Source organism: Caretta caretta, chromosome 10 (genome assembly GCF_965140235.1).
Source record: "Caretta caretta isolate rCarCar2 chromosome 10, rCarCar1.hap1, whole genome shotgun sequence".
In the NCBI taxonomy this organism is placed as follows: Eukaryota; Metazoa; Chordata; order Testudines; family Cheloniidae; genus Caretta; species Caretta caretta.
Window position 1 is genome coordinate 35,633,743 of NC_134215.1, and position 20,188 is coordinate 35,653,930.

At 53.3% G+C, this 20,188-nt stretch overlaps 1 protein-coding gene across 6 annotated transcripts in view; it reads left to right on the plus strand.

Moving 5' to 3' along the window:
• CAPN15 (calpain 15) overlaps positions 1–20,188 on the plus strand; it is a 95,704-nt gene that overhangs the window by 62,099 nt on the left and 13,417 nt on the right. For all 6 annotated transcript variants that reach the window (XM_048866762.2, XM_048866763.2, XM_048866765.2 and 3 more), the window contains 3 exons: positions 8,756–10,238; positions 17,858–18,066; positions 19,325–19,508. In XM_048866762.2, coding sequence (XP_048722719.1) covers positions 8,756–10,238; positions 17,858–18,066; positions 19,325–19,508 — 1,876 coding nt within the window. The remainder of the gene's footprint in view (positions 1–8,755; positions 10,239–17,857; positions 18,067–19,324; positions 19,509–20,188) is intronic.

The following is a 20,188-nucleotide window of genomic DNA, read 5'->3' on the forward strand; positions in this document are numbered from 1 at the left end:
TGTTTTCACTCTGATGCTTGGATCTCCTCTCTCTCATCACACTGTACCAAAACTCCTTTAACCCGCCAGCAGGGGGCACTTCTAGATGGGGGGTGGGCATGGCTAGCACCCTTCACATGGGAGAAACCAGTATGCATCTGCTCCATAATGCACAGCTGGTGGCAGCATGCCAACCCCTGGCTTGCTCATTTCCCTGCAAAGCAGCGGTATAACGAAGCAGTCCCCTGCCTCACCTTGTTTCTTGCTCTTTTTGATCCCTGCTCTAGTTAGGCCTCCAGTCTCACTGTGCTGTAAGTCCCCAGGGAAGGGCCCTGTCATCTGCCTCTTGCCTGCTGGATGTTACTACAGAATAGGGATGGCTAGTACAGGGGTGGATGCTGCCCCTTCAAGAGAGTAAGAGTCTACTTCCCTCTCCCATCGGACCTGTTGTCCTCTTTTTCGAGTAGATGAACGTGGTGGGTTGGGTAGCAAGGGCTGGGAACAGCTGATGTGCCAATGCCCCTCACTTCTCAGCTGCAGGGGGGTGAGGACTGCTGTTCCAGCCTCCCCCTCTGCCCCCCCCCAATCCTGCTAGCGGCTGTCAGTACTATCCGGATGCTGCTATTCTAGTCCTGCCCCACTCCCCCAACTCTGCCTCACCAGCAGCCCCCTAGCTTATTCCAGCCCTGGGCCTCTCTCACAAGCATGCCAAAGGTGGTGATGGGCAAATATTCACTGCCAGCTTAACAGAGGCCACCAAACTCGTCACAGCCGAGAGCCAATCAGGATGGGAGCCCAGCTTTACAAAGGGGGACTGACTAGTGCTTTCCCCTCTGCACCATCTAGCCCGAGTCATCTTGTCCTGTTTAGTTAAGGGACAGATCAGCAGAGGAACAATTGTAGCTCTGTAATGGGCTCTCCATTCTCTCTCCCTGTACATCTGGAAATGCTCTGGACTGCCTCTTGCATGGGGGAGGGGGTGGTGCTCGGCTGGAAATTCCAGCTGCAGCGGTCTTCTGACACATCCGTGCCCTTGGAAATGTTATTGGAAGGGAAGCCTCCCGGAGGCAATGGCACACAGTTTTCCCTTCAGTCCCATGTCCTGGAGCTTCCGCAAGGAGCCTCTGCCCCTTCAGGCAGGTTCAGTCTCATGGTTCCTTTTTCTTTGCTGCTATGAATGCCCCCCACACTTTCTGCCGGCCCACATCTGATCTGGGATTCGTATCCCTTTTGCTCTCTTCCCCAGCATCGCTTGAAATCTGCCCGTGGGAAAGCGCTAAACCAGTGGTTCCCAAACGTTAACAGCCTGCGAACCCCTTTCACTAACTTGTGAAATCTTGTGAACCTCCTCCCCCATTACAAATTAAATATTTCCAGGGATTTAAGTTTAAATTTCCTCCACACTCCGCGGGGCTGCTGGACCCCGCTGACCGCCCCGGTCAACTGAGCTCCACTGAGCTCGGGCTGCAGGTCCCGCTGACCGCCGGGGCTTGAGCTGCCAGCCCCAACTGCCTGGCCCCACTCTCCCTGGGGCTCGGGCTGCCAGCCCCGTGTGGAGTGCTGGGGTTTGGGTGGCCGGCTCCCCTGCTCACGGGGTGGGGGGCGGGGCTCGGGCTGCCAGCCCCAAGTGCCCTGCCCTGCTCTCCCTGGGGCTCGGGCTGTCTGCCCTGCAACCGGGTCCCACCTGCTGCCTCCAATGCCCTGGGTCCTCTGGCCGCCATGAGTGAAATTTTTCTGGCGAACCCCCTGTAACATTCTGCAAACCCCCAGGGGTTCGCGAACCCCAATTTGGGAGCCACTGCTCTAAAAAGCAGCTCCCAGACTGTATTGGTTCATGTACCCCCTTCTTGCAAGCCGGACTGTGACGTGGTTGGTGGAACCTCAAGCTCATACCACCTGCACCTGGCAGCTTGGGAACTCAAGGCGGTGTAAAGCACTGCAGCGATTGTTTTCTAAGGCCTGCTCTACACTTAAAAATCAGGCACCCTGAGCGCAGTAGGTAGGTGGCTGAACCCTCAGCGAAGGGCAGCTAGAATTTTTCTGTTGACTTAGTGATCCTCTCTCGGAGAGGTGAATTCACGCCATCCAGTGGAATGCACCAAGAGTGGCCAGACTGGGTCAGACCAATGGTTCATCTAGCTCAGTATCCTGTCTGCGGACAGTGGCTAATACCAGAGACTTCAAAGGGAATGAACGGACCCGGGTGATTATCAAGTGATCCATCCCCTGTTATCCAGTCCCAGCTTCTGGCAGTCAGAGGCTAGGTACACGCAGAGCATGGGGTTGCTAACAGCCATTGGTGGACCTGTCCTCCATGCAAGTTGGGAAGTTGTGCGGGTATAACTGAGTCAGCTCGGGGATGTGACTCCCAAGCACCTTCATACCAGTGTAAGTGCATTCGCACGAGGGGGTTGTGTTGGTTAAGCTCTGCGGGTGTAAAGTGGTACAACTGTGTGGTGTAGGCCAGGCCTTTGTGTGTAGCTCAGCGCTTCCCCAGTTGACCCATGGGGCCTTTTGTGCATTCTCGACCATGCCACAGGACGTGGGCTGCACCTGCTCACCAGAGCAGTGGCTGGAGTGCAGGGTTGCCAGCTGGCTGGTTTTTAACCAGCATGGCTGGCAACTGGCAAGGCAGTAGAAAAACCAATGAAATGTGCCAGTTCCTCGCCCTCTCCCTTCCTTGCAAGCTGTGCATAGGCATGTCCACGCCAGTGGCCATGCAGCAATTTTGTAAGTGCCGTGTGCTGCTGTGCATGCTGGACCCTTGGTGTGCTGAAACCACAGCAGCTGGGGCTCTGGCTCTTCTCAGTGCCAGGGAGGTGGGGTGGATAGACCTGAGGCTTGCCAGCAGCAGGGGTAAGGAGCAGGGACTGGGGTGTGGGAGGTAGGGATTCCTAGGAGGGGATGGTTTGGGGGGTTCCCTCAAGGGCAGGCTCCTGGGAGGGGTGGGTGAAGGAGCTCCTGGGCTAGGGGGTCAGGTTGATTGGGGAGGCTGAGAGGGGAAGAGGAGGGTCAGGGATGGGAACAGCGGCTGGTTTCTCTGTGACTTGGAGAGCAGGGTCAGTGCTGATGAGGACTGGTAGAGTGGGTCAGTGTGTGTACGGGCTGAATCAGAGACAGACAGGGTGGCCCAGGGCAGAGGCTCGTAATTAGGATCTTCTCCTTGCAAAGTGCTGGGAAGCAGCTAGGCCAGAGCATCCCCCAGTTTGTCTGTGATTTAGTGGAGCAGGAATTCGTTCATCTGATCCCCACCTCCTCAACTTAACCGGACTGACTTTTGCAATGGGCACTGCGCTTCTGAGCAGCTCAGTCAGTATTACTGGTGCTACTGATGCCCATTCCCCTCCCTTCTTGGCTCAGGTCATAAGCAAGTGGGCATTTCCCACCTGGCCGATGCGAGGGCTGCTGGCATGGTGAATACACCATCAGTGAGACTTTAGATACATGTTCCCTTTTCTGAGCCAGGCCCCTTGTGATGAAGAGGAGAGTGGACTTGGCTGTAGTGTAAGTATAAAGGAGATTTTTTTTAATTGAGAGGACAGACCTGTTGAGTCCTGTGATTTAGATGGGAGGTCTGCATAGTGTGTGGGATCTGTTGTTCAAATCTTTCCTTGCACCGGTGCCCACGTTCACAGAGGCTAGCAGGCTGTCGTTCTCCTTGAGGCAGTAATAATAATGTATTGCAGTGCCAAAGGATTGCAAAACACTTTGCCAAATTTATAGAAAAGGCTAATTCTGTCCACCACTGAAATGCAGCCAGCTCTGGGGTAGAACTTGGTGGCTGGTTAACACCCCACAGCAGTATTACACAATGCTGTAAGGCAGGAATGGAAGAATACTGCCTTCAATCAAAACTGCAGGGGGGACTTCAGGCACAAGAAGCAGAACCTGGGGTAACCCAGAGTGAAGTTTACTTAGGGCATCAGGGGTTCTAGCCCTGTTCTTCCAAGAAGTTCCATAGGCTCCTGTTCCTAGTTAGGGTCCCTGCATTTATATCCCACCCCTGTCACACACAGGTCTGGATTCAGTCCTGAGCTGGTGTGGGAAAAGGGTGGCCTACTGATCATGAACCCCACTGGCTTTCCTTGAAGGTCTACCATCAAAGTATGACCCTGCAGCACTTGAGGGGCACTCCCCACACTCACCCAGGTGAAGAGCAAAGGTAAAAGTTTCTCTGGGCCTGCAGCGTGCTCGTGAGAAGGGGATGTTTGTGGTTTAGCATCTTGGTTTAGAGCTTGGCTGTGGGCCAGCCTGGGCCCTGTTGTGCAGATGCTGACAGACGTGGGATGCTGCCCCATTTTGGGCATGGGGAGCGTTGAGGTGCCTAATCTGTCTGTGGCCAGTGTATGACAAGAGATCCATGCGGATTCCTCTTCTCCCTCCTCATACCTGATAGTTGATGGTCCCTGACTCTTGTAGCCTCAGCCAAGCGGGGGGATACAGCAGCGCAGGCCTCTCCAGTGACGTGCCACAGCAGGGACGGGCTAATTCAGTCTCTGCAGCCCAGTCCATCTATGGCTTCTGTGCTGAACGTGGCACCAACTGCAGTGGTGTGTTGGCGGTGTGGCTGCAGCTGCCAGCTTCATTTATGTATGTAAGCTAACAGCTGTCAGGTGGTGGTAGCCTCTGGTTGCTACTAGCACCCCAAGTCCATGTGATCGTGCTGAGCTGTCATGTGGACGAGGCGCTGCACTGAGACTGCTGAAGCTCATTCCACTGGTGAGCTGCAGCAGGTTTTGCACTCGGTTGTTCCCAGGTGGCAGCTGCGTGTGCTAAGAGACTCCTGTGTGTTGCACCGGGCAGTAAGGAGCCAGCTGATTCCTTGGTGTTGCGTGCTTTGGGTCTGTGGTTTGCTGAGTGGTGACTGATCTTTGTAAACCAAATTCCCTGTCCTCCCATGCCCAGCCTGGAGGCGAGCACAGTCAGTTTGTCTCATTTGCTTCCCCCAGAGTTGAGAAGTGTCTGTGAGGTCAGGAAGCAGAGGGAGGTGGCCACAGAACTGGGGGAACAACTGAATTTTCCCATACTTGTGTGTGTTACAGGAAGTCAGGGGGCTCCAAAGGGGCCCACCCATGCAGATCAGAGTATGAAATGAGGGTCAGTCAGTCGCTCTGTCTGTCTGCGTGTGCGCACATATCTTAGGGGCAAGGACCATGTCTCCCCGTGGGTTTGTACAGCCCCTACACTGCAGCCCTCATCCTGATTGAGTCAGTTGGCTTCAGCTACAGTACAGAGACTGGTAAGTAAGTGTGCGCGTGTGTGTGTGTTTGCAGGTGTGTATCTGTATGTGTAGAGCACACGGATGGAAATAGTGGGTAGAAATAGCTAGAGTGGACTCCAGTAAGCTGGAGACTTGCATGAGAGGCTGCTGATCATCTCGTGGTAGCTCACAGCTGTATGACTCAAGGCAGAAGAAAGGAAAATCAATTTTTATATTTCACCTTGTTATGAAAGTTTCCTGAAATAACTCCAATAAACACATGGTAAAGTACAAACTATTAAAGAGCATGATGTGAATCAGAAAGAGATTTTGCGCGGGCTCTCAGAATTAATTTGAGTCTCTGAGAAGTATTCTCTTGGGGGGTTGGGAAAATCCAGTAGAAGAGATGGCAAAGATCACAGCAGCCCTTCTGGTGGTGGTGGGGTGTGTGTGGGGAGGGGGCTTCCCACTCTTGGTTACCTGGGCTCTCCATTTGGGAGTGTCACTGTTAAGTGGTTGTTGCCTTGTCTTCCAGCGCTGGTGAAGATAGCTGTTTTCATTTGCATGTGGCCAGGAGGCTGTGTCTCTTCCCCTCCTGTGTGGCTCTCACTACCCTGTTGCATGGGTTTGTTGCCTCAAGACTCAGTTGTGGCAAAGTGCTCAGCTTGGGGCTGTGTTTGTAAAGTGCAGCTGTCGCAGAAGGATCTGGGCTGCTCGGGAATTAGGGCGCTGTGCCGGGGCACAATGGGCTTGCATTGGCTACTTGTAGATATCTGGGCTGAGTTGAAGGTGTTTGTACTAACTCCTAAAGCTCTGGGACTGCCTGGCTGCCCTCACTCCCCATGCTGTTCTGCTGCAGCTGAGATCAGTAGGAGCACTGGAGCTGGGAGCCAGAGGCGCCTGTCATCCAGTGTGAGAGCCCCTCAGGTCTGGATCTTGCTCCTGCCCTGTGGCCCAGAGTAGCTGGAACTTGTCAGCCCTCAGAGCACGCTGCAAAGCTCTTTTTTCCAAGGGAGAGGTGCTGCAAGGAGGTGCTATTTAGCGGCCTGAGATGTAGCTTTCTTTGCTGTAGAACTGCTGGGTTTCTCTTTGTGAGCCTGATCATGAGGCCAGACCTGCACAGGTGGACCCTTGTGCTGCACTGATCCCCAGTGTGGGGGAAGGGGTCTGCCTTGATGGACCTGATGGCAGGATCAGGGTTGTTTGCTGAGGGCCCACTGGGCTTGGGTGTCATAGGGTGACCCCAATCCGGCGACACAGATGACATGGTCCAGCCATACAAGGAGCTGAGTCTCTCTCAATGCCCAATTCAAAAGCCTGCCTCTAGGCGTAGCATACATGCAATAACCTGTAAAACCCTCGTGATTAAACCATTCCATTAATGGGTCTGTCCCTCTCCTCTTTCTGCCTTTTGCTCCGGATCACCCACCTGATTGCTCCCAGAATCACTTCCTTCCCACGACTCTTTTTCCGTAGTCCCACATCTGGCCTCCTTCCTGCTTGGGCCTCCTACCCATGCTCAGGGGACATCCCTGCAGGACCACCCCTTGGGCCAGGGCTCAGCTTCCCACAGCCCTCTGCTCCAGCCTATCGCATGGGGGCTTCCTGCAGCATTCCACTCCCCCAGGGGTCCCTTGCCTGCAAGTCCCTCCTCCAACATTAGGCTCAGCGTCCCATACAGAGGCGGGTTCTCCTAGGGGCCTCTGCACAAGCTCCCCTGAAATTTGCCAGGGCATCCCCAGCTCTGGCCAGTCCTCACCAACAACGTTCTTCACCTTTCAGTCTTTGCAGTGGATCCCTGGCCCAGCTCTCCTCTGCTGCTCCTGTGTCTTTCTCAGGCAGCTCTCTCCTGCCCTTTCCTGAGTTACCCCAGGTGCCTTCTCTTAATACACGTTTAGGAGGCAGCTGACCAGTCAGGTGTACGGCCATGCTCCCCTTTCAGGGGTCCCATCCCCTTGACACAGATTGGGATTTTTATCTGTCTTTTTATAATTTTTCTGTTTAGATTTATAATTTGTCTAACCTTCAAATCCCTCCCGTAAATGAGGAAAGAGGCAGGAAGTTCCCATTTCAGCCTGATGTGCTGACCTTCGCTCAGGCTCTGGGGTGAAGGGTGGCTGGAGTGTTGGCACGGACCCTGCGTTTTCTGGCGCTTGTTGGTACGTTGCTACTCTGGTGGGTATACATCTGACCCTGCATCCCTGCTAGGGGAGATGGTGTTTTTTTCAGGCAGAAAACACTACTAGTGCGATGGTAAGGCAGAGGGATTAATCTCCAAGCGTACAGCTCCGAATAAAGGCTTCCCCAGCATTGAGGGAACAGCCAGCTTTGCATAGGCTCAACGTTTTACCAAATGTTTCTGTACTAAAAGATCTGACAAAATCTAAGATCACTAGCAGTGTGTCCATCACTTCATTTCCTTTTCCAATGAAAAGTGGTTTGGGTTTGTTTTTTGCCTGGTTAGGATTTAAAGCTTCCCTTGCGGTGTTACATTGCAAACCTTGTAGCAAGTTTCTCCTGTGCTACTAGAAAGAGTCTGAGACCAAAAGTGAAACTGGCTAGTGCCACAGTTGAGTAGTGGGAACAAAGCAAATACTCACCATTCAGGGTGAGATATAGATTAGATTTTTAAAATGTGTTCAAGTTTTAATAAGCTACATTGTTATGAATTACCCGGGTAAGAACATTTGTTTCTTTTAAAAACTTGATTTTTTAACCAGAGTGTCTTTTTCTTCCCCTTGCATATCTGTCTTACAACAGGGTCTTCTGTTACATGATCACTGTGTCTGTCTGTAAGTAATCCAGATATTCACCTAAGGTGAATGGACACAGGTGCGGTTTAAACTAATCAAGTGTAAGCTGGAGAAAGTTGCTTTAGAAAAGCCGCTTGGAGGTATGGTATTAAGATACTTGTCAGCCTGTGCTCCATGCATTTCTCTACAGTTCTAGGCCAAAGCACTGCTCCTGTGGGGTAGAGTCCGAAGTGCAATTGAATCTGTGTTGTGTTGCCTGGTGCCATGTGATTATTCAGAGAATTCCCCATGAAGGTTCTTCTGACACGTGAAATCTCGGAGTGATAAGCAAGAGGGAAGGGATCACTTCCAGGTCTTTGATGCATCCACTGAGAGCCTGGCATTTCCTTGGCGGGCAAGGGTGTTCCTCTGTCCAGGGAGGGACCACAGGCATTGCACAGCATTGGATTGCTGCCTTTCTGCTGCTCCTCAATTTGTTTGGTAGGAAGCCAGGTTGGTGCTGTGCGCTTGGAGAAACGGGTTGTCAGTGCCAGAGAAACCAGTCCCTAGTACGTTGGGTTCCTGTACATTCCCATACTGTAAGCAAGGTCCTGTCTACGTAAGCATGTGAGCACCTTTCTAGCAGGAGCTGTGGGTGTTTGGTACAGAGGTATGCACACTTTCTTCCTGGCTAGTGCAGAGAGAGTCCATCCCCTACCAAGAGCCCATCAGATGGTAGCTGGTTCGAGGCTCCTTTGCACAGAGTTCTAGGCTCTGATGTGTTCCTTTGCTCCCCTCCCTGCGCTGTGGGTTGGTAACGATCTCTTCTCCTGCTCTCTTGCAGTCACACCCACTCTCCTGGTTCTATGGCTGCTGTGCGGGAGTGGTCCTGTACCCGCTGCACATTCCTGAACCCAGTGGGCCAGCGCCAGTGCTCCATCTGTGAGGCCCCCCGCCAGAAGCCAGACCTCAACCACATCCTGCGGCTCAGCGTGGAGGAGCAGAAATGGCCGTGTGCCCGCTGCACCTTCAGGAACTTCCTGGGCAAGGAGGCCTGTGAGGTGTGCGGCTTCACGCCAGAGCCTGGGCCTGGCGGCTCCCCACTGCCCATCATCAATGGCATCCTGCCCAAGCCCGCTGTCCTGGTGGAGCCCAAGGGGATCGCCACCGAGGAGGCACACAAGGTGGAGAGCAACAGCGAAGAGTCTGGGGGGAAGAGCCCTGACGAGGCGGAGCTGGAGGATGGCTGGGCCTGCCAGCGCTGCACTCTGCACAACACCCCCATGGCCAACTCCTGCTCCGCCTGTGGGGGACCACGCAAGCTCTCGCTACCCAAGATCCCCCCGGAGGCGCTGGTAGTTCCCGAAGTCATTGCCCCAGCTGGGTTCCATGTGGCCTCAGCTCCCGCACAGCCCGGTGTTGCCATAGAAACCCTGGACAGTGACCCTGTTGCCATCCAGAGCCCGGTGATCACGGACCAGGACGTTCAGAAGATGCCAACCTTCAGCCCCTTTTCCCCTGGCCTCCAGAACAACCCTGTGCCCAGGAGCCGCAGGGAGGTGCCACCCCAGCTGCAGCCACAGGTGCCTGACGCCTCTCAGCCCACATCTGGGCAGAAGGGGTCACCGCAGGGCCAGGCCAGGGCGCCCCCTGCTGCCCGCTTCCAGGAGCTGCTGTCCAACAAGCGGCTGAGCGTGCTGGAGGAGGAGATGGAGGTCAGCCCGTCCCACTGGCAGTGCAACACCTGTGCCCTGCTCAACTCAGCTGGGTCGAGCAAGTGTGAGACCTGCAGTGCGCTGAAAGGCAGTGACACTATCGACCTGGCGGGGGACTCGGTTCGCTTCATCCCCTGCAGCCCTTCCAGCCCCGACTTCACCACCTGGGCCTGTTCCAAGTGCACCCTAAAGAACCCCACCCTGGCGCAGAAGTGCAAAGCCTGTGGTTGCTCCAAACTGCACGGCTTCCAGGAGCATGGAGCGCAGGGCGAGCCGGCCCCCAAGTGCTCTGACTGTGGCTCCGACAAAGGGGGCTGCACCTCCTGTGGGAGCAAGGCCCCGTCGGCCCGGAAAATGGCCCGCCTCTTCCCTTCCCAGCCGCCCTTGGTCCAGGACAGCCCGAGCCAGTGGTCTTGCCCTGCTTGTACACTGCTCAACGAACTCAAGGCGAAGCACTGTGCAGCCTGCCACACCCCGCAGCTGTACATGACACAGCGCAAAGGTGCCAAGCCGCTCAAGAGGCGGGAGAGCATGGATGCGGAGAAGCGGCGCCAGACAGATGAGGGGGAGGCCAAGGCCCTGTGGGAAAACATTGTGAGCTTCTGCCAGGAGGTGAGTGCTTGCCAGGCCCTTTAATACCCCGCAGCATTACTCTGCCCTCTGTGCCCGTGCTCCTCTGGCACTCTGCATAGCATGTGGGGGGAATGAGCTGGTTCTGAGCCATTGAGCCTGGCATCTCTCTGGCAAGCCCAAGTGGTTAGAATCATAGACTAACAGAGTTGGAAGGGACCTCTGGAGGCCATCTAGTCCAACCCCCTGCCCAGAGCAGGACCAATTCCAACTAAATCATCCCAGCCAGGGCTTTGTCAAGCCTGACCTTAAAAACTTCTAAGGAAGGGGATTCCACCACCTCCCTAGGTAACGCATTCCAGTGTTTCACCATCCTCCTAGTGAAAAAGTTTTTCCTATTATCCAACCTAAACCTCCCCTACTGCAACTTGAGACCATTACTCCTTGTCCTGTCATCTGCTATCACTGAGAATAGTCTAGATCCATCCTCTTTGGATCCACCTTTCAGGTAGTTAAAAGCAGCTATCAAATCCCCCCTCATTCTTCTCTTCCGTAGACTAAACAATCCCAGTTCCCTCAGCCTCTCCCCATAACTCATGTGTTCCAGTCCCCTAATCATTTTTGTTGCCCTTCACTGGACTCTCTCCAATTTCTCCACATCCTTCTTGTAGTGTGGGGCCCAAAACTGGACACAGTACTCCAGATGAGGCCTCACCAATGTCGAATAGAGGGGAACGATCACGTCCCTCGATCTGCTGGCAATGCCCCTACTTATACATCCCAAAATGCCGTTGGCCTTCTTGGCAACAAGGGCACACTGCTGACTCATATCCAGCTTCTCGTCCACTGTCACCCCTAGGTCCTTTTCCGCCGAACTGCTGCCTAGCCATTCGGTCCCTAGTCTGTAGCTGTGCATTGGGTTCTTCCATCCTAAGTGCAGGACCCTGCACTTATCCTTATTGAACCTCATCAGATTTCTTTTGGCCCAATCCTCCAATTTGTCTAGGTCCCTCTGTATCCTATCCCTGCCCTCCAGCATATCTACCACTCCTCCCAGTTTAGTGTCATCCGCAAACTTGCTGAGGGTGCAATCCACACCATCCTCCAGATCATTAATGAAGATATTGAACAAAACCGGCTCCAGGACTGACCCTTGGGGCACTCCGCTAGATACTGGCTGCCAGCTAGACATGGAGCCATTGATCACTACCCGTTGAGCCCGACAATCTAGCCAACTTTCTACCCACCTTGTAGTGCATCCATCCAGCCCATACTTCTTTAACTTGCTGACAAGAATACTATGGGAGACCGTGTCAAAAGCTTTGCTAAAGTCAAGGAATAACACGTCCACTGCTTTCCCTTCATCCACAGAACCAGTTATCTCATCATAGAAGGCAATTAGATTAGTCAGGCATGACTTTCCCTTGATGAATCCATGCTGACTGTTCCTGATCACTTTCCTCTCATCTAAGTGCTTCAGAATTGATTCCTTGAGGACATGCTCCATGATTTTTCCGGGGACTGAGGTGAGGCTGACCGGCCTGTAGTTCCCAGGATCATCCTTCTTCCCTTTTTTAAAGATGGGCACTACATTTGCCTTTTTCCAATCTTCCGGGAGTTCCCCCGATCGCCATGAGTTTTCAAAGATAATGGCCAATGGCTCTGCAATCACATCTGCCAATTCCTTTAGCACTCTCGGATGCAACGCATCCGGCCCCATGGACTTGTACACGTCCAGTTTTTCTAAATAGTCCCGAACCACTTCTTTCTCCACACAGGGCTGGCCACCTCCTCCCCATGCTGTGCTGCCCAGTGCAGTAGTCTGGGAGCTGACCTTGTTTGTGAAGACAGAGGCAAAAAAAACATTGAGTATGTTAGCTTTTTCCACATCCTCTGTCACTAGGTTGCCTCCCTCATTTAGTAAGGGGCCCACACTTTCCTTGGCTTTCTTCTTATTGCCAACATACCTGAAGAAACCCTTCTTGTTACTCTTAACATCCCTCGCTAGCTGCAAATCCAGGTGTGATTTAGCCTTCCTGATCCCATTCCTACATGCCCGAGCAATATTTATATACTCATCCCTGGTCATTTGTCCAATCTGCTCAATTTAATCTTCCCTTTAGGTTTCTAGCCCTTATGGTTGCAGAGGATACTTTCACAGATTGACCCATTGCAGTGCTGTCTGCCTGAGTCTGCAGAGAGCCCAAAACACTAGTTCTGAGGTGTGTGTATTGCCCAGTTCTACTGAATGTGTGTTCACTCTGAAACCTAATGATGTTATAAAGGAACATTATTATTTGTATTCTGGTACTGCCTAGAAGACCCAGCTGGAGACTAGGACCCCATTGTGCTAGGTGATGTATAAACAGAACAAAAATGGTTCTTTCCCCAGAGAACGTATAGTCCAAGAATAAAACAAGAGACAAAAGGTGGATGCAGACTGATAGCAATAATACCACTTTTGCCAACCCCAAGAATTTAAAAATCTGTGACTTGGAGCCTAAAAAGTCATGATATGGACTTAAAAAACATGAGGTTTTAAAAATCATTCATTTGGAGCTCTTATTTGCCATCTGGCTTTTTAAACTTTAGGGTTCACATTCTTAAGCTTCTGTCTGCAGCCAGGAAGGCTAGGCATTTCTTGATTTGTTTTTGTTTTTAAATGAAAGCTGTAGTTCTGTTGTTTTCATGTGACTCCAAGGTTTTAGGGCTTTAAGAAAAAAAACAAACATGAGATTTGCCGTAAGGGTTGGCCACGCTGCAATGATTTGCTCTGATAGGATGCTTTGATGGCAACCTTCATTCATTGCTTCTACTAAAGAAGTCTCTAATCTCTCCTGCTTTCATCACTGTAATGTAGGTGCACCTTATGGAGAAAGCATCCAGCTGTTCTGGGCTAGTGGGAGGCACTGTTACCTAGTGTTAAGAATCTTAGACTGGGACTTGGGAAACATGGGTGTCACTCTTGGCTCTGCCACTGGTTTGCTGGGTGACCTTGGGCAAGTCACTTTCTGACTGGTGCCTCAATTTTCCCATCTGTAAAGTGGGATAATGATACTGACCTCTGTGTAAAGCACTTTGAGATCTACTGATTAAAAGCACTATAGAAGACTTGGGCATTGTAGCTTTTATTGCGGGTGGAATCTGGGTACTATCGCTCCCTTTTGCTGGTGAGGAATTCACCTCCATCCTCACTCAGCCCTGCTGGGGTTTCCCCCCTACAGCTCCCCACTGAAGATTATTGACCACCGGAATACTGACTCTGAATACAAGGCTGTAGAAAATTATGGCCTACATTTATTTTTATCAGCGCCCATCTTTGCCAAGGCAGCTGCGCACCTTTACATCCATAAGGCCCTGACTCAGGAAGGTATTTACAATGGGCCTAACTTTAAGCAAGTGACTTTGGAGGCATTGGGGCTACTGGCATGTTAAGTGTGTTGCTGAATCAGGGCCTAAAATAGTCAGGTAGAGAATAACTCACCTCATTCCCTGATGGCTAATCTACACCTGATCAGACAGAGAGGTCTAGCCCAGTGCCCTGCGGCTCTCCAGACCCCAGAGGCACAGCGAACTCCCTCTGGCCAGCTGTGAAGGTATTATCCCTGAAGCTTGCAGCTAGATCAACCCACCTGATCAGAATTCCTGCAACAGGTTGGAGGGAGAAGCTTTACAGGATCCTGGGACCTGAAAGAAATACACCACGATGGATAATTAACAAAGCAGTAAACCTCTCGTCCTCTACAGATTTCCCCCACTCTTTCCTGTTCCTCTCTTTTTGTGTGCTGGGTCTTGATCTGTGCTCCCACCATAACAGCATGAGAGATTCTGCCTGACTGAATTCATTCCCGCTCTGTGCCTGAATTTAAGAGGAGGTTAAAGAGTTCGATCTGCTGCTGTGTTTGATAGTCTTAAAGCCATGGCTATGTTTTGTACAGACCGCTGCCAGAGTCTGGACTCCGGACTGGATGGACCATTGCTCTGTTCTTTTGTGGCAGTTCCCATTTGGACTAGCCTCAAGCATCCGAAATATATGGAGTAACCTCTTAAAGCCCATTGATGCTATTTGCATCAGCAGTCTCCTCTGGTGGTTTATTCCATATGTTAGTAGCCCTCTGAGCGAGGAAGTTCTGCTTGAATTAACTGCTGATGGCGTTCTGCTCTCGTCTGTTTTGCTTGTACATTTCAAAATGTTTCTCCCTGGGTCTGTGTATTAACCAACACGGCCCTGGCTTTATTCATTTTTAGCCTTGTCCTCCTTCTGTGTCCCAGAATGGAATAAGATTTAATCTCCCCACCTACAGTCTTATTTCTGCTCTGCCCCCTTAGGCACAAAACTCGTTCAGGTTCTCCCATTTCTTTTGTCTCTTTGCCTGGCATTGTTTCCCCTTCTCATTTCTCTCTCTACCTTATGCTGTCTGGATCCCCTGATCCTGTATCCCTCCCTCCCTTTCTAATGGTAACACCTGGCACTAATAGAGCACGTTCTGTTTTAAAGCACTGCACAGACACTGGGGCAGATGCTCAGCTGATGCAAATTGTTAGAGCTCCATCAAAGTCAGGGAAGCTGTGACAGTTTTACACCACTCGAGAATCTGCCGTGTTGGCTAATTCTCATGTCCTCCCCTCTGGTAATCCAGCAAACTGTTGTACAAAGGGGGAAACTGAGAAACAGAGCAGGAATGACTTGCCCACAATCATGTCCAGGGTGTGTGGACACAGCAGCTGGGAGGTGTAATTCCTAGTGTGGGCTGAAATACACACGCCAGCTCTGCTCGAGTACCCTCCTGCCCAATCCTTGGTATGTACTCTGGTGGCAGCTGGTACCACTGGGGCCCACTGCTGCTGTAGAAGCTAGCCCGTCATGCTCTAGACCAGATCAAGCACCGCATCCAGAAAGGCAGTTGGGTGGGAAGCCTCAGCGAGCATGAAGGAAGGGGTGGTGACCGGAACCCCGAGCGCCCGACAAACGGTAACTGCTCCAATTCTGATGGTATCGCTCCTGGTCCAGTGATGAGGGTGCTAGAATGAGAGTCAGGAGAACAAGGTTCTGTTCCTGGCTCTGACACATTCATTGCTACCAACCTGAGCCTCAGTTTCCCCACCTGTCCAGTGGGGATACTGCCACAGACCCACCTTTGTACGTGCAGTATATCCGAAGATGTTGCTGGTTTCAAATAGAGCACAGGCTATTTGCTCATGAATTTAGTCTCTGACTGTGTGGCGAGCTCCCCTCAGAGAGGACTAAGGAGGCCCTGGGACTTCTCTTGTTCGATACAGATGAATATTGTAAGTGTGAAACTTGTCAGTAGGAAAAAACCCTCTGCAAAATCAGGAAGGCTGTGAACAATTAGGAAACACTAATTAAAGAAATGAGCAACCCAACTCCCACAGTGATTTCAGACTGGAACAGGAGCCAAGAGAGCTAGCCCCATAGATCGGGGTGGGCAAACTATGGCCTGCAGGCCAGATCTGGTCCGCCAGCTGTTTGAATCTGGCCCTCAAGCTCCTGCTGGGGAGCAGGGTTTGGGGCTTGCCCCGCTCCACGCAGATCCCGGAAGCAGTGGCATGGCCCCCCTCTAGTGCTCCAGCAGGGTCGGGAGCTGTGTCACATGGCTCCCGGAAGCATGCCCCACCCTCTGGCTCCTATGCATAGGAACACCCTAGGGCCTCAGCTCCGCATGCTGCCCCTGCCCCAAATTCCACCCGTGCAGCTCCCATTGGCCAGGAACCACAGCCAATGGGAGCTGCAGGGGCGGTGCCTCTGGACAGGGCTGCATGCAGAGCCGCCTGGCTGTGCCTGCACAAAGGAGGCAGAGAAGGGACATGCCACTGCTTCCGGGAGCCGCTTGAGGTAAGAGCCGCCTGGAGCCTGCACCCCTGAGCCTCTCCCTGTGCCCCAACCCCCTGCCCCAGCCCTGATCCCCCTCCCGCCCTCCGAACCCTTCGATACCAGCCCAGAGCACCCTCCTGCACCCCAAACCCGTCATCCCCAGCCCCACCCCAGAGCTCGCACCCCCAGCCGGAGCCCTTCCCTGCACCCCACTCCACCAGCCCAGAGCTCCTCCCACACCCTGAATTCCTCACTTCTGGCCCCACCCCAGAGCTCGCACTCCCAACCAGAGCCCTCACCCCTTCCAGCACCCCAACCCCAATTTTGTGAGCATTCATGGCCCGCCATACAATTTCTATTCCCCGATGTGGCCCTCAGGCAAAAAAGTTTGCCCACCCCTGCCATGGATAGAGAACCTCATTTAAATCTCATTTGTTTTCTATCGTAACAATTTGATTTTTCTTTAATTTAAAAAGATTCTGGTTTGTACCAGCCAGTTGTAAACAGTCTGAGTAAATGTTATTTCTCCTCTGTCAGGGGCTGCTCCCTGAGTGTTAAGACAACAGATACACCAACAGTTCTCTAGCTGGCCACAGGGTCTCCCAGAGTAGACCTGCACTTCAGCCCCCAAAATGCTTCTTTCTTTATCTCTGACACAAATGCTTCAACCTAGCCCTCTTCCTGCACAGTCTCTCGATTCCCAGATCCTCCTCCTATGGGTGCACTGGAGACCCTCCTAGTGATCAGCCTGGTCTGGTTCCCCCTTCCGCGCAGAGTGCAGCGCAGGTGGAAGCAGGCTGGGCCTATAATAGGAAGGGAATTGGATGGTCTGGGGCTGAGGCAGCAGCCCTCTGATTTTTATCGCTGTTGTCTAACCTCTCTGCTGCATGTGTCCTTGGTCAATGGCTCCTCCCCTGCTTGGCCTCCTCAAGCTGAGTGCTTCTGAGCAGCCTGCAGCTTCCATGACTCAGACCACAAGGGAGCAGCTGGCAAAGGCTCCTTGATGGCACAGAGCAGTGAGCGTTCAGAGCATGGTTTAGAGTAGAGGCTTCCTTGGAGGTTTGCTGCTATTCTTATCTTCTCCAGGCCCCGGTGTGCAGCACATGGTGAGAGACAGGCCCTGCCCCCAACAGCACCCAACCTAACTCGCCAAGATGAACACGGTGTGAGAAAGGCAGGGGTATCAATCCCACTCCACAGCTACAGACTGACTGACAAGCCCATGATCACACAGGGAGTCTAGCAGAGTGGGGAATTGACCCCAGGTCTCCTCGTTCCTTAGCCACGAGACTGGTCTCAGGAGGGTGGAAAGCAGTTGTGGTTCCCATGTGTTCGTGGGGCTGCACATTCCTTGGGGACCAGATATGAAGAGGTGTGTGAGGGCGAATTCTTGCCCTTTGTGAGATAGCCCCTGACCCATGTGGAGAATAGCAGGATGGTCCCTTCAGCCTGGCTCAGCTTCCTGCAGGGGGAGCTGCAGGGACCCGCTTCTTCCACGCTCTCGGAGGTGCTCCAGTCAGCAGCAGCCCTGGGAAAAGCCTGCTGAGGTCTAATGCTGCTGTGCCCTCTCCACTACAGTTTCCAGGCACCGTACTCTGAATGCCAGCCTTAGGGGAGCATTTGAGGTGCCACCCTCCTTGGCAGCAGCCCGAGGGCTCAGCCTCCAGTGTGTCCTACCCTCCCAGCCAGGGCAGTGGCAGATACACCTTGGCTCTTCCTCCCGGGGGGTGTGGGGAGCCAGGAGTCCCCTGCCATTGGAGTTGCGCTGATGGGAGCGTGGGGGGCTGTGCAGACCCACTCCTCCCTTACAGTATACTTGTGTTTGCAGAACAAGGTCAACTTTGTGGATGACAGTTTTCACCCAGGGCCCAAGGCGGTGGGGTTCCCTGATGGGGACAGCGTGCAGCAGAGGGTGAAGCTGTGGCTGCGGCCCCACGAAATCAACTGTAGCATCTCCAAGGACTGGTCAGTCAAGTGGTCAGTGTTCCGGACGCCCCGGCCCTCGGACATTCTGCAGGGACTCCTGGGAAACTGCTGGTAAGGGCTGATAGCACTCCAGCCACACCGACCCTCTCTTGTGTTCACGCAAACACCCCTGTGCCAGCTGCCATCCCTCATCCCATCACGGACCCCAGTCTCCTTCATCTACCCCCTACATCCACTGCTATCCCAGTCCCTAGTGTGCTCTCACCCCTCATTATAGAGCCAGTCTCCTCTCCTATTTAGTGTCTGCATCCACAGATGAACTCCTGAGCCCCATTCCTGATCTCCTGCTAGACAAGTTCAGACAGGGCCGCCGGGATCTGTCCCACTCCCTTGTGGTCTCTGCCCCTCTGGCGTGGCTGCATGTGCATGGCTGTAAGATGACTTGGGCATGGCCAGGCAGGATAAGAGCCAAGGTCCTTCACGCTCAGTGTCCTGTTTTACGGTGGCCAGTGCTGGACGCTCAGATGACGAGGCAAGAACCCCGCAGTAGCAGATGTGGGATAATTTGCCTCATCCTGGTACTTAATAGCTAGCAATTGGCTCAAACCCTGAAGCACAAGGTTTAACGTCTCTTCCAGAATGGTTGCTGATGAGCACTTGGCATGTTCCATGCCCATCTACATGCCCGCCCCCTTGACTTGGCAGTGAATGGCCGGGATAGCTCAGAAAGCCTGCTCTTTTCCTGGTCTCTGGAGCTGCCTCGTCTCTTTCTTCTCTGCAGCCCATGGGGAACATAAAGCAGAGTTTTTCGGGTGTTGACTCTAGGTGGAGGGCACTCCCTGCTGGCAGTGCCAGGCTTTGTACTCCATTATGCTTAGCCAACCTGGACACCATTCTGCTATTCTTCCTGGAAGCAGAAAGCATGAAAAGGGCTAATCCATTGGGCAGGGCCAGTGCGCAAAATACTCCTTGCCCCACAGGGCAGGATACAGCACAGGGGCCAAGCCTGCTGCAGCTGGAATCCCTGGCAAAGCTCTCGGGGCTGGGCTGGCACCTCGCCCACCCCAGCCAGATCACAGGTACCCTGTGGCTGGGGTGTCCCGCAGCCGGCTAAGAAGGCAGGAATCCAGCTGGAGGGACCTTTCTATTCCAAGGGTCCAGCTAGGCTGGTGGGATCCAAGGGCACGTCTAGCTAGCTCCTGGCTCCTCTGTAGAGCAGGCACAGGAATATCCCCAAGGTGAATGTTCTCTTCCGCCGCCCACCTGGCCCTGTGCCCCCTCTCAGCTCAAGGCCGTCTCTCCATACCAATGCCGCAGACGTGCCTCCTCCAGCACGGTTCCTGAGGCCTCTTGTCTGGTCTCTCCCCAGGTTCTTGAGCGCCCTGGCGGTGCTGGCAGAGCGGCCGGAGCTGGTGGAGAGGGTGATGATCACGCGGACCATGTGCCCAGAAGGAGCCTATCAGGTGCGGCTGTGCAAAGACGGCACGTGGACCACAGTGTTGGTGGATGACATGCTGCCCTGTGATGAGTGTGGCTACCTCCTCTTCTCTCAGGTCAGCACCCCCTCCTCCTGCCTTGGCAACCATTGGCCACTGGGTGGCCGACAGGAGGGGTTGATGTTCCATGGGTGAGCGGGTGGGGAGCTCTGACAGGCCTGCAGTGGGACAGAGAGCGACGCGAATAGCCCCTTCCACCAGGACATGTAGATCAAAATCACAGGGCTAGGGGGGATGCTGATCACAGTCCACCCTGTGCCTTGCTGTTGGCTGTGGAATGGGTAATGGGGAACAGTCATGGTTCCACGGCCTGCTGTGGGGTGAGTTTCTCCCTTTATTACAGTGGTTGCAGGCGGCGCCTGTGTTAGACTGCCAAGCTGTCTCCATTGCAGCCTCCTTGGGCCTCACGTGCATGTAACTTGCTGAGTTTCCTTCCTCCCTTCTGCACTTACAGACTCTTCTGTTTTTTAAGCATGAGCCGTCTTCGAGCCTTGGGATGGGAGAAAAGAGGGCCACAGTTTGAAGCAGGGCAGGGCCCCGTTCTCAGTGGGGACTGCCTCCGTTAACCTTTGCTTGGTTTGAGGGGGGATGTTTGACATAAATACACTCTGAGCAATTGTCAGATCGCTTCTGGGCGTGCTCAGCTGGCATCTGCTTGGATTGTGACTGATTAAAAAAGGCTCGGCCCCTTTGGGACATCACTGCCTGTTCTCCCTGCCCAGTCTGACAGGCCCAGC